Genomic DNA, 13,321 nt, shown 5'->3' with positions numbered 1-13,321 from the left:
GTCTGCTTCTCCACACCTTGTTTTCCTTAATTAACTACCCTCCAGAAGCTTATATTCTATTAGAGGAATATTTTACCAAAGTATACATGCACTGAAGGTTCAGTCCTCAGAGGGCAGCTGTCTTTCTTAGCTTTTAGGGAGCCCTCTCTGTGAGCACCCCTGCAGTTCCTTGTCAGAGTTCATTACTAGAAAGCCAGAGGGACTAGGAAGGAGCTGTTTCCCTCCCCCTCTCCATTCATCTGAGGACATTCCTCACTTCACCCACCCTTCTGTCCAGCAACCCACTAGGAGCATTTTGAATTCACATACTGCATGAAGATACAGCACAAATGGCGGCCTGTTGATTCCCATGACAGGGTTGGAGAGGAACCAGGTTTGAGGAGAGTACAGCTCACAGCATGGCACACAGCTAGAGGGGAGCAGAGCACTGGGGCTAGCCTCTCCCCCCTCTCCACAAATGCCTCTCATCACCTGCCCCTCTGCCCAGCAGCCCAATGGGAGTGCTTCTTCCCTCCCCTAGACTGGGCTAAGGGGGTAGGGCAGGGCAGGGCACTCCAACTGTGGGGAGAGCTGGCACATCACTCAGTCTGGGGGGTGGGATGGGGGCAGGGCCTGGCATTCTGTCTCTAAAATGTTCACCATCACTGCTCTAGGCAATCAGGGTAAAAGGCCCTGCTGGCTTACAAACAGAGAGCCAATTGAGAGCCCTGTATAGGGGCGGGATCCTTCAAATTACCCCACAGTTCTTTGCTGGCTCTATCAAACACACACTATTTTCTTCCCTCTGGTTCCTGACCTCAGGCAACCTCAGTCTCAGAGTGAGACTGTCCAGTGGTGTTTTGAACTAAAACAAGAGTCCTTTTCCTCCCCCATCCTATCCCCTTGGAATTAGGCTGCTGCCCGAAGCCAAAGGAATCTCTAGAGCTGACACTGCCTCTGGGAGGAGGAAAATGTCTGTGGGCAAAGTGCAAAAGCAGAGGAAGATCTCCCAAGTCCCATGCCTTCCTCTTACAGTTCTCAAACTGCATCAATAGCTAATATACACAAACACAGTCATACATGGCAAATAAACACATGACTTCCTCTACAGCCTTGGGGCTTAAATTTCCCTGCTAGTTCTATTTCTTCTTCTCACTCATCCCAAGGAAGAGGGGAAGACCAAAAGAAAAAGTGACTAAGTAAAAGGACAAAGATCTGCCATAAAGAGGCCCCAGATGAGAATTCACCTACCTCCAAAAGTCATATGAAATATGAACACAACTTTATTTAGAAAAGCAGATTATTAAAAACCCCACACAGTGTGACAACCGGAATGACCAACCCCAAATAAGAAGGTCTCCCCAAACATACGAGTTTGTCCCAGCAGGGGCTGCTGCTTAGCTGCCTTCCTAAGTCAGTAAAGCTGGAGACTTAGTAGGTCATGTTCAGCAAACAGCCCTGGAAAGTCTGAGTTAAGAGCCAGCCTTAAGGTACCAGGGGAAATGGCTAGTGAGCTTCTCTTTGGTATAGTTCAGGCCAAGAAGACCTGGGTCCTGGCAATAAAAGGTGGCTGATTCTAGTCTAGGAGGAGCCTCCAGGATTGGAATGTCTCTGAAACCAGATCCCTAATAATACTGAATGAGACTGGAGTTTCAGGGGAAAGTGTAAGGAAATGGGGAAGAAAAAGAGCTTTTCATATCAATTCTAAAATCTTGCCCCATTTTGGAAGGCAAGAGAGGTAGGTTGCCAAGGATTTGGAGGGCTAAACACCAAAGGTACATCTGGAAAATTAAATGGCCTTCCATTAACCTCTGGAATGTTAAGGAGCACAGGCAAAGGCAAGAGGCTGATGATGGCATTGAAAGGCCACAAATAAGATCAGATGGTGAGGAGATCAGAACTGATGAATTCCTATAATCATAAAATTTAGGAGTGAGGGTCCTGCATCAAAAGTTTTGACTTATCTTTGTTAAAACAGAACATGCAACTTTGACGTCACCTGTGTTAGTGAGATACTTCATTGAATCGCAAATAAAAGCTGAAGCTGAAAGTCCCAAGTTGAAGAGGCTTTAAGGCTTGTTCCAAAACCTGTCTTTGGCTTTGTGTTTTTTTCTTGTCTTTCCTATCTCTCTCTCTTTTTTCATATTTAGTGTAAGCAGTTTCCCCTCTTCGGTTAAGAATCCAGGTGCTTATTGTGTCGTGTGGGCTGCAACAAATGGCAAGTAATCTCATTGCTGTCAGAACAAGCAAGGCATTACCAACATAATTGAGGTGGGAGACCCAAGTGACACTTGTAATAAGGACAGTTTGACCAGGGAGATGGATGTAGCTTGGAAGGTGGGGAAATGAGAAGGAGAAAAAGGAGGGGCCTGAGAAAAGTAGAGGAGGAGAAGGGGGAAAGAATAGATGATCAGAAGGATCTGTTCACTGCATTGAATCATCCCATTGGCATAGGGAAATTGGATATTTGTGTATACATACATACGTACACACACAAACACTTAGGAGGAGCCAAAACCAAGCGACCACCACTCTAGGGTTACAGATTGCAGGTCCTAGAAGTCAGTCCCTGGCAGAGATGTCCATATGGTGCTATTCCATATTGTCCAGGTAGACTCTGAAAGTTTCTTGCTTCTTCTGTCCAGAGCTATCTTCTCCATCACCCCCAACTGACTACCTCAGGAAAGATGAAGGGGTGGTTGATGTGGGCGGCTTCTTGGAGTCTTCCCTCAGTTCAGTGCCAAGCTGCAACATAAGAAATAGATATTCTCTCTTGTTCTCTGTTAAATATTATTCTCAACTATTCCCCAGCATCCTACCAGCCCTCCACCCTGCAAGTCTACTCCCATTAGCAGGCCTGAGCAGAGGGTCCAGCCTCCTACCCTGGGACAGGGCAGCATTTCCCCAAGCTAACTGGCACCAGCAGCCTCAGAGGATCCCATAGAACTCCGGAACAAGTTTCAGCTTTCTCAAGTGGCATGGGAGAAGAAGTGCATTTATAAGGCCTATACCAGTCTTTTCTGTACTAGTGGATTTCTATATCAGTGATAACACCTCAGCACATGCCAAAGACTTGGGGGTCAAGAGGGGGAGGGGGTCAGGAGGGCCAGGAAGATAGATTTCAGAGTATTCGAGATTATATGTAAAACAAACACATTGACTTAACCATCATTTGTCCCTCCTTGCATATTTGTAGCATGCCTCTGCCCAAGCCTCTAGAAGACTAATGAAGCAAAAACCTAAAGTTCCATCACATGGGGATGTCCCTACATGCAAAAGAGATTCTGGTCAATAAATAGATGCTCCTTATTTTGCAAGGCAGGAAGTAGGGGTCTTATTACATGAATACAATACCCCACATCATCAACATCATTTATTTCTAAGTTTTAGGTTAAAACTGAAATATTGCTTAAAAAAATTCTAGTGTTGTTTACCATGTAGCTGTTTCTAAGCAAAAGGCTGAAATTTTTTTAATCAGCCCTTTAATTTAGGGCTTTGCTTCTCAAAGTAACTTCAAAACTGTGTTTTTACAACAGCTGGCACAAATCCTAAACTGGAAAAATGGATGCATATAAAAATAAATGAGATTTTTTGTTTTTATACCAGAAGTTTAGTGTCTAACCACCCCTAACTCCATTGCAAGGGATGAGGTGGGGTATGGAAAGAACAAGAAAATATTTGCTTAACTCACCTTCACAGCCAAAGATCACTCCCAAACTGTAGTTGGCATAACCTCTTATTCTCCAACCTCCAGAAGACTTCTCTCCTTAGCTGCTCCATATGAGTGCCAAGTACAGGGTCCCTAAGCTGGAATCAGATCTTTTCACTGCGAAATGTAATCTAGATGGGCCTCTGCTTATTTTCCAAAGAAATGTAAAGAGTTGGAGCGGGTAACCAGTTCCCAGAGAAAACTAAGATATTAACAAATTCTCACTAACTGAGCTTAAAGAAGTAAGAAGTTATAATTTCATAGAGCTTTCCATAACATCCCTTATTGACCTCTCCCCACTATCCCCACCCAAATCTTCTAAAAACAATCTTTCTGGGTCAAGTAGGAGGAATCAGTCCCTTCTCTCAGTCTACTCAAATTCATTCTCCATCTCCCAATCTGCACAGTGGCCTGCTTGTGTATACCTCAAAGCTTGAGCCTTAGAACTTATACTCCAGGGGGCAGCTAGGTGGCTCAGTGGATTGAAAGTCAAGCCCAAAGACTGGCTTTAAATCTGGCCTCAGACACTTCCTAGTTGTATGCTGGGCAAGTCACTTAACCCTTACCTCTCTTCTGCCTTGGAACCATAACACAGTATTGGTTCTAAGATAGAAGGGTTTAAAAAAAAACTTGCACCCAAAATCTCTGGGCAGATTGAAGCAGCTACACTGGGTCTCATTTGTTGGGATTAATAAAAATTGTGGCAAACAATTACTTCCTTGTCTGACCCTAGCTAGCCCTAGATTGAGATGTAGCTTTTGTCCACCAGAAAGAGCAATAACTAGCCTGAAAGGTGGGAGGCCAGAATGTTTTTTGTCTGACCTCCAAATAGCTCTGTAACTTTAGGCAAGGCACTTCATCTCTAGGGGAACCTGCTTCCCCTTATCTAAAATGATGGGATTGGACCCAAGGATGATGGCTGTTCTGGCATTTTATAAGTCTGTGGTCCGTAAGGCCCAAAAGGCAACTAGGTGTCTGATAGGTAAGTAGGTTTCTGGGGGTGGGTGTGGAGAGGGTGTTTGCTTGGGTGAGCAAGAAATTGCTGGTCGAGGTAGGAGGCTCTCTAGCTAGCGCTCTTTGGGTGTATGTTCTCCTGTGCTCATAGCGAAGCATCCAGCCTGGCCACGGGATCACAAAAGCGCCCAGGTAAAAGGATACCAGGCAGCCGTGGGGTGACCACAGCTCTAGGAAGTAAAAAAGGCGTGGCCCTGCTTGGGCTAGACTTGCTCTGGGAGCCCCAGCCCAGAGCCGGCCTGACTCCTCATTTATTCCGCCTGCAAGCCAAGTAACTGGCTGGCTGGCTGTCAGCCTGCAGCCTGGCCCAGAGGGACTAGCGGCTGGAAGAGGGGCCAAAGGAAAGGGCCGTGCTCCTCCCAGAGAAGGAAAGGAGGGGTTGAGAAACAGCTCCAGAACAAGCTTCGATAGAACTTTCCCCGGATCCACGCGGGCGTCTCTGTCCACGTTCAGACATAGGGTGGGGAGGGGAGTGGCGAAAGGGGTTTCATGAGCAAGCCAGGCCTCTGGGGGTCTGCCAGTCTGTCGGGCTCTACCTGCCTTACACGATTTGCGGCCAGCCAGTCCTGCAATCTGTCAGTGGGATGCGGCCAGCTTTCAAATTCCAGTCTCTGCGTCTTGGAAATAGTCAGGGGCATCTGCTCACTGGTCCATTGTTGAGTGTGTGTGCAACAATTTGTCCTCCCTGAATCTCGGCCCCGGCTGGATCGCGTGGGTTTTGGGGAGGCTGGGGAGGGGAGTGGGGAAGGAAAGGTCCGGGATGGGCCGGTAGAAGTGGGGAGGCTCGGGAGTCGAGTGAGCCCTCCGAAGGGAACTGCAGAACTGGGAGGTTGAGTAGCTAGAGAGTGGGGCTGTGCAGAGGGGATAGGAAGAGAGCTAGCGAGGGAGGAGGGTGGGGTGGGAGATTGCTCGGTTCCCCTTCCCCCTCCCGCCCCGGCGGCCCGGGTCAGCCTCACACCGAGTCTTGGTGGCCCCGGCAGCGGCGGCAGGAGCAGTAGAGCGCCGAGAGCAGGTAGAGCGAGAGGCAGAAGCAGCCGCAGACGGAGGCGGCGAGGAAGGAGTGGTAGGCGCAGGGCAGCTGGTAGTCCTTCAGGTTGCAATAGTTGTGCTGCTGCGTCTGGTCGATCATGATGCCCGAAGCCGCCACGTACAGGCCGGCCGCCAGCAGGTCGTGGACCATGTTGGTGAGCAGCCAGCGGGGGCCTAGCAGCGGCACCAGCTCGTGTTTGCCCAGCAGAGTGGTGAAGTAGAGGCCAGCGGTCAGCAGCCAGAAGAACACCGAGACGAAGAGCGCGAAATGCACGGGGCCCTGGTACTTGCTGGAGGCTATGGTGATCCAGAAGGCGGCTCCGGCCAGCAGCTGCAGCAATCGCAGCACTCCCAGCGGGCTCCGCAGGAAGGACCGCTGCAGGCTCACAGAGCTCCGCGCCCCGGCCGCGGGCGGCGGGGGCTGGCGCGGGGGCGGGGGGCGCATGGCCCCGGGGCGCAGCGGCGGCTGGAAGGACCTGAAGTGTGGGTCCAACGGAGTGCCCAGCCCTTGGCTGGCGTCTCAGGGATTTCCACCTCCTCTGCCACCCACCCAGCTAACTTCCAGCACCAGTCTTCCCGTAGGCTGTTCCTCCTTTCTCCTCAGACGTTCATTCCTTCTTTCCACACTAGCGTCTTCTCGTGCCCAGACTCCTCCCTCCCAGTTCGCCTCCGTTACTCAAACTCACTCCACCCCTCCTACCCGCTCTTTTCTCTTCCCTTTTTGTCTCCTCCCCCGAACTTTGTACACTCCTTCTTCCCCTCTTCCTGCCATCTTTCTCACCACCCTCTCCCCCACCTTCCCCATCTCTAACGTCTGGGACTGGGCAGGGCGGAGCCACACATCCTTCCATCCCTCCTTCTTTCTCTCCGCTGGCTGTGATCTGTTTGGGCACCTCCGGACACATGTGGGTCTGAGAAGGCCTACTCCCCTGCCTTCCTTTTTCCTGTACTGCGGCTCCCGTTATTTTCAGCTTCAGCATGTACAGTCTCTGCCTGTTTCTGAAAGGTACAGAACAAGTCATTTCTGGGTTGTTGTCCCCCAAAAGGCCATTTTTTCCCGTCTAATTTAGCCCAGTCAAACTAAGCAATATCCCTCCTTTTCCAGCCTGGTGCACGTTGTGGAGATTGGTGGAACTCTCTTTGGCCTTATGCCACACCTGCATAGCTACTAATCATGGAATCATCCCTTCTGAATGAGAACAGTTGTACTGGTAAATGTTTAACCACCTCATTTCTGGAAGAGAAAAAAAACAAACAAGCAAAAGACAAACAAACTTGTGATGACAACATGCTTTAAAAAAAAAAAAAAAAAAACTTAAACCCTTGCCTTCTGTCTTAGAGCCACTACTGTGTATTGGGTCCAAGGCAGATGAGCTCTAAGGGCTGGGCAATGGGAGTTAAGTGACTTGCCAAGGGTCACATAGCTAGGAAGTGTCTGAGGTCACATTTGAACCCAGGACCATCTGTTTCTAGGCCTGGATTTCAATCCACTGAGCTACCTACCTACCCCTACAACATGCTTTTAAATTTAATCTGCATTATTAATATTTTAGCCTTTAGTTTCTTGTCTAGACAATTAAGATGACAATAAGTCAAGGCCTGACCTGTAACCTTTGCAGATCTCTGAATTTACCTCTAGCTCTGGGCATCAAAACTCCTTTTCCAGTCACCACTCTTCTATGTGTATTGTCTTCTTATATTAAAATTAATAGTCTTCTTGTATTTGAAACTCCAAGCTTAGCACAAAACACAAGGTAAATGTTTAATCAAAGCTCTTTTCATTCATTAATCTGAAACACTCAAATGGTCAGAAAGTGAGATGTCTTCTAGGGGAACTAAGGAAAACAGTCAGAAGATGTTATACATTTCTGAACTGCCTGGGTCATCATAACTAAAAGAATTTGCCACCTGGTGGCCATGTTCCTCGTGGATCTCTCCACATGTGCCTAAGCTGGACCTTGGATAATATATCCTGTCACCAAACCTGTAAATGAAACTTTTGCAACTTGGTGAGACTTGCCATAACTTTCAGGAAGCCAGGATCACCTCTGTGCCAGGATGAGGTACTGGAGCAGGACCTGTGAAGTCCAATAGGTTAAGGCATTGGACTTCAAATTCATACACATACACATATACACACATACACACACACACTTTTTCAAAGGCACTCAATTCCAATTGTCAGCGGCAATAGCAGCTATAAATCTGAAGAGGACGAGTTTTAGGTTTATTCCATCAACTTGCATACCTTATCTCTTCCTATATCCATGCTACAGAGTTGTTCCTTAGATTTGTGACAATAAGATGCCAAACTTAGCCCTTTTCCCAAATTAAACAGGTCCTTCCCAAAAATGTCTCACTACCCAAAGAAGAGGAAAAAAACCCAAACAAACAAAAAACAAAGGGCAGCTAGGTAGCACAGTGGATAGAGTGCCAAGCCTGGAGTTGGGAGGACTTGGGTTCAAATTTGACCTCCAACACTTTCTACCTATGTGACCCTGGGCAAATAACTTAATCCCAATTGCCTAGCCCATGCCACTCTTCTGAATTAGAACTGACACTAAAACAAAAGGTAAAAGTTAAAGATGGAAGACGGGAGAAAGAAAGGAGAAAAGGAAGGAAGGGGAGGAAGGAAAAAGGAAAGGAGGGAGGGAAGAAGGGAAGGAAGGAAGTGGGAAGGAACAAGCAAAGAAAGAAAAAGAAAGGGGAAGGAAGGAAGGAAGGAAACCTAATTTCCTCAGGGGTTAAAACTTCTTGACTCCTCACTCAGCCATCACTAGAATGATGTTCTGAACCTTTCGCAATGTCTGTGTTTAGCTGCATGCCCAGCTGTTGACTGGGATGAGAAGTATAGCTCTTTGATAATAAGGAAAAAGACATGCAAAAATATTTATAGCAGTGCTCTTTGTGGTGGCAAAAAAATTGGAAAATGAGTGGATGCCCTTTGAATGGGGAAAGGCTGAACAAATTATGATATCTGTTGGTGATGGAATATTATTGTGCTCAAAGGAATAATGAACTGGAAGAATTCCACATGAACTGAAATGACCTCTAGGAAGTGATGCAGAGCAAAAGGAGCAGAATCAGGAGAACCTTATACACAGAGATGGATACACTGTGGCACAATCAAATGTAATGGACTTCTCTACTAGCAGCAATGCAAGGATCCAGGACAATTCTGAGGTACTTGTGAGAAAGAACACTATCCACATTAAGATGAAGAACTGTGGCTACAGGAGGGAGATGGGAGGAAGGGAGGGAAAGAATATGAATCATGGAACTATGGAAAAATATTCTAAATTAATTAAATAAATAAACTTTAAAAAGAGAATTATAGCTCTTTGATGAGAAAGAATGGACTGAAATTAGGCTCTGGACTAAGAAAAGATTGTCCTTGTCTAGAGTTAATTCATGGAGAGGGGGTTCTCCATTCAAACTGCTTCTTTGGATGAAGACTTGAACAAAGGAAGAGAAACCAGATGGTTAGGAGAAATTGAGGAAAGGAGAAGAGAATACATAAGTATTTTTTTAAACCCTTACCTTCCACCTTGGAATTAATACAATGTATTGGTTCTAAGGCAGAAGAGTGGTAAGGGCTAGGCAATGGGGGTTAAGTGACTTACCCAGGGTCACAAAGCCAGGAAATGTCTGAGGTCAAATTTTAAATATTTTCCAAAATTTCCCAAATATTTCCCAAACGTTCCCAAATATTTCCAAAAGAAAAGGATCTCCCATCTCTAGGACTGGTTCTCAATCCACCTTATGTGTAAGTATTATGGGGGAAAAATACCCAAGTTTGTAGCAGGGTCTCACTCCCTAGAATGGGAGGCTCAAAACTCTGTTCAATTCAGAAGTATGAAAGAATTTTATTTGAATAAGAGGTTTTTAAGATAGTATAATAGCCTATTGGTAAAATGGCCTGAGCCTGGTGGTGTAATCTAGTAGCTCTGGGGCTGATGGAGAGTGTTCTGGGGCATTACAGACCAAAAATTTAGGAATATGTGATTGAGAAGGTGGATTCAAATCCTGGTAAAGGTGTGGTTTGGGGTCTGACACTTCATGCATGAAGCATAGGACACCAAAAAGACAATAAGGTTTGGGGGGATTCCCCTAGACAGCCTTAGTGTGCAGTTCCCTCCATCATCCCACCAGCCATCATTTGTCAGTGTAAGAGAGGTCTCACTACCCTTCTGAAATGCCCTCATCAAAGAGGGATACACAGAGAAGATATAGTACATTAGAGGACCACTATAAGTGATTAATAATGCCTAACAGTTCGGAACTAAGGTAAACACAGAACAAATAAGCGGTTAATAATACAGAACAGCACAGTACAGAACTGTTACATGTGATTAATAATATAGAATGATCAAATGATTAATAATACAGATTTTGGAGTTTATGCTTGACTAATGCTAAAACTAGGAGGAAATACAAGATTTCAGAACATGAGGTGCCTGCTTATATCACTGCCCATTGCCCACCTCCATCCTATCTTCATTATTATCATTTTCCCCAATACTTTCTTTTTTAATTTAATTTTTTACATGTTGATACATTTTTTAGTAATTTTTTCTGACATTTTGCAATCTATGTTCTCTCCCTCCTTCCTACCCCCATCCCTTCCACTTTTCCCAAGAGGCAGGTAATATGATATGTTATACATGTGCAATATATCATATAAGACATATTTCTGTGTTCTTCATGTTGTGAAAGGGAACACGTTACACTAGGGAAAATATCATTTCCATTACCTTTTTTCTTTTTTAAACTCTTACCTTCTGTCTTAGAATCAATACTAAATGTTGGTTCCAAAGCAGAAGAGCTATCAGGGCTAGACAATGGGTGTCAAGTGACTTGCTCAGGGATGCACAGTCAGGAAGGGACTATGGCCAGATCTGAACCCAGGACTTCATGTCTCCAGGTCTAATTCTTTGACCACTGGGCCACCTAACTGTCCCCTCCATTACTTTCTGAAAGTCTACTCTAAACCATCAACAAAATAATAAATCAGGCCCTGACCTAAAGTATTTGCCAATTTCTAAGTCAGAAATTTTCACATCAAAAATTTAATAATCAACCATTCAAGTTCAAGTTAGTTCACTTATGTCCCTGTTATTTCACTACCCAGAGGGTATAATTTGGAAAGAAATCAAGTTGATCTTATAAGGAAGAATTCACTAGTATGTTTTCTCAGGGATGCTATTTTTAGTTTGGTAGAACTTTGGAGTCATTCCAAGGGGCTTTTAGCAAAACTCTCTTAGCATGTGTAACTAGGCAAATATATAGTCATAGTTTCATCTGTAGGGTCACATCAGTCTTTTTTTAAACTAAATGTATTATTGAAAATCAAAATCTGAACAATAACATATCCTTAAAAATTGTTTAGCAAGCATTGAGGATTAAATTTCGAAAACTAAAACATCATAACCACTACTCAGAATCCATCTTACCCCTCTCTGCCATCATGACTAGCCTAAAAAAAGTCCTTAAAGAAGTTCCCTGCTTGGGAGCAGCGAGGTGACTCAGTGGATTTGAGAGCCAGGCCTAGAGATGGGATCCTAGGTTCAAATTTGGCCACAGACACTTCCTAGCTGTGTGACCCTGGGCAAGTCAGTTAACCTCCATTGCCTCACCCTTATCATTCTTCTGCCTTGGAACCAGTACACAGTACTGATTCTAAGACAGAAAGTAAGAGTTTAAAAAAACAGAAGAAACAAAAGAGTTTCAGCAACTTAAAACAGTTGAATTTGGGAAGGCATAATTTGTACCCGAATGTTTGCATTTCTTTAAACCTTGCTAATCCTTACCATTCTTCTGCCTTGGCAACAATAAATTGCATTGATTCTAAGACAGAAGGTAAGGGTTAAAAAAAAAAAAGTTTCCCATTGGAATTCTGGGAGAGGCCTCTGCTGTGCCTTTGAAATCTATATGCCCAACCCAAACATCTTCATACCCCCTTAAACATTGACCTCCAAGGTATAATCCTTTCCTGTCTTCCCTTCTTTCTCCTTTCACTGTGTAAATTGTACAACTAACACAATACTACCTAAGTCTAAACTTTATTCCTAAATCCAGTCTCATATATCTTTCTATGCACACGAACTCAAATCATGAGGCAGAAACAAAGCTTGTCATGTCTTTCCGCTAAACACCCTGGTGTCTCATGTTCTAATAGCGATGGAGAACTAGAAATGCCCGGTGGAACCCTAGCTTGGGGTTTAGGTTCATTCCAAGGTCCTGAATCACTCTCCATTTGCCCATTGTTCTAGAAAACCCATCCTCATCTGTAATCCCTTCCCCAACACACACACACACACACACACACACACACACACACACACACACAGAGCCCCCACCCAGCCCCTTAACCTGAGAGCTGTTATCGTTGTCCTTTGTTTTTCAGTTGTGTCCAACTCGCTGTGTCCCCATTTATGTTTTTCTTGGCAAAGATACTGGAGTGGTTGGCCATTTTCTTCTCCAGCTCATTTTTACAGATGAGGAAACTGAGGCAAACAAGGTTACGTGATTTGTCACACAGTTAGTAAATGTCTGGGATGGGATTTGAACTAAGGAAGATGAATCTTCCAGACTCCATCCTGGTACTCTATCTGATGTGCCACCTAGGAGACAGGCTCTCATATCATTTTGTATTGAATGAGTGTGTTCCCAGGCATTCTCCTGAGTCCCCATTGCCCCCCGCTGATAAGGCCTTTGTTCTGACATTGAAAATATCCCCGTTCAAGATGTAAATATCCCCCATTCACACCACATTCGGAGATCTACTAAATCATGGCTCCTTATACACCTAAGCCATGCCCTATAACTTGGCCTTTAAAGGAACCAAGCAGACACACAAAGAGACAGTGACCAGAGTAGAGATTGGAATTCCCTGAAGAAAAGCCCCTGCAGCCTCCCAGGCAGGCAAATAGACAACAAGCTTATAGGAACTTATTATGTGCCAGGCACTTTGCTTAGCTCTTCAGAAAAAAAATATAAGCAAAAAAAAGACAGCAGTCCCTACCCTCAAGGAGTTTACATTCTCATGGAGGAAGACAACACATAAACAGAGACTGAAAAGCAAGGGAAGAAGGAAGATACCTGTGGAGGGAGTTATATGGGTAAAGAGTCAGAAGCACAGCCAGGAGGGGAATGAAGCAGTCTAATCTGATGTCCCTCCACAGAACCAAATGCATGCCCATAGGAGAGGAATGTAGTAAGTGGACCCAGAAATGGACGATAGCCAGCTGAGGCATCAAGGAAGCACTGAGGAGCTCCAATGCTGTGCTGGGAGCTGGGAAAAATGTAACCCAGCAGAGGCAACTAGTTGGCACAGTGAATAGAGAGCCAGACCTGGGGTCAGAAGGACCTGGATTCAAATCTGGAATCAAACACACCCTAGCTATGTGACTCTGGGCAAGTCAGTTAACCCTCTTTGCCTAATTCTTGTTCTTCTGCTCTAGAGTTGTTTCTAGGATAGAATATAAGAGGAAAGGAAGGAAGGAAGGAAGGAAGGAAGGAAGGAAGGAAGGAAGGAAGGAAGGAAGGAAGGAAGGAAGGAAGGAAGGAAGGAAGGAAGGAAGGAAGGAA

The 13,321-nt window shown here is 45.2% G+C and overlaps 1 protein-coding gene and 1 long non-coding RNA gene across 2 annotated transcripts; both read right to left on the bottom strand.

Moving 5' to 3' along the window:
- Positions 1 to 1,244: 1,244 nt before the first annotated feature.
- Positions 1,245 to 4,146, bottom strand: LOC123236355. Its single transcript, XR_006505421.1, has 2 exons — positions 3,671 to 4,146; positions 1,245 to 2,724 (listed from the first exon to the last, which is right to left on the bottom strand). It is a non-coding gene; the product is annotated as an uncharacterized LOC123236355 (long non-coding RNA).
- Positions 4,147 to 5,040: 894 nt separating this feature from the next.
- On the bottom strand, positions 5,041 to 6,392 carry MARVELD1 (MARVEL domain containing 1). The gene has a single exon (XM_044662678.1). The coding sequence runs from the start codon at positions 6,174 to 6,176 to the stop codon at positions 5,655 to 5,657; it is 522 nt and encodes a 173-aa protein (XP_044518613.1). The 5' UTR covers positions 6,177 to 6,392; the 3' UTR covers positions 5,041 to 5,654.
- Positions 6,393 to 13,321: the final 6,929 nt, after the last annotated feature.

Source organism: Gracilinanus agilis, chromosome 2 (assembly GCF_016433145.1).
Source record: "Gracilinanus agilis isolate LMUSP501 chromosome 2, AgileGrace, whole genome shotgun sequence".
Lineage (NCBI taxonomy): Eukaryota > Metazoa > Chordata > Mammalia > Didelphimorphia > Didelphidae > Gracilinanus > Gracilinanus agilis.
The sequence above is the reverse complement of the archived record's forward strand: the minus strand, read 5'-3'. Positions and strand labels throughout refer to the sequence as shown.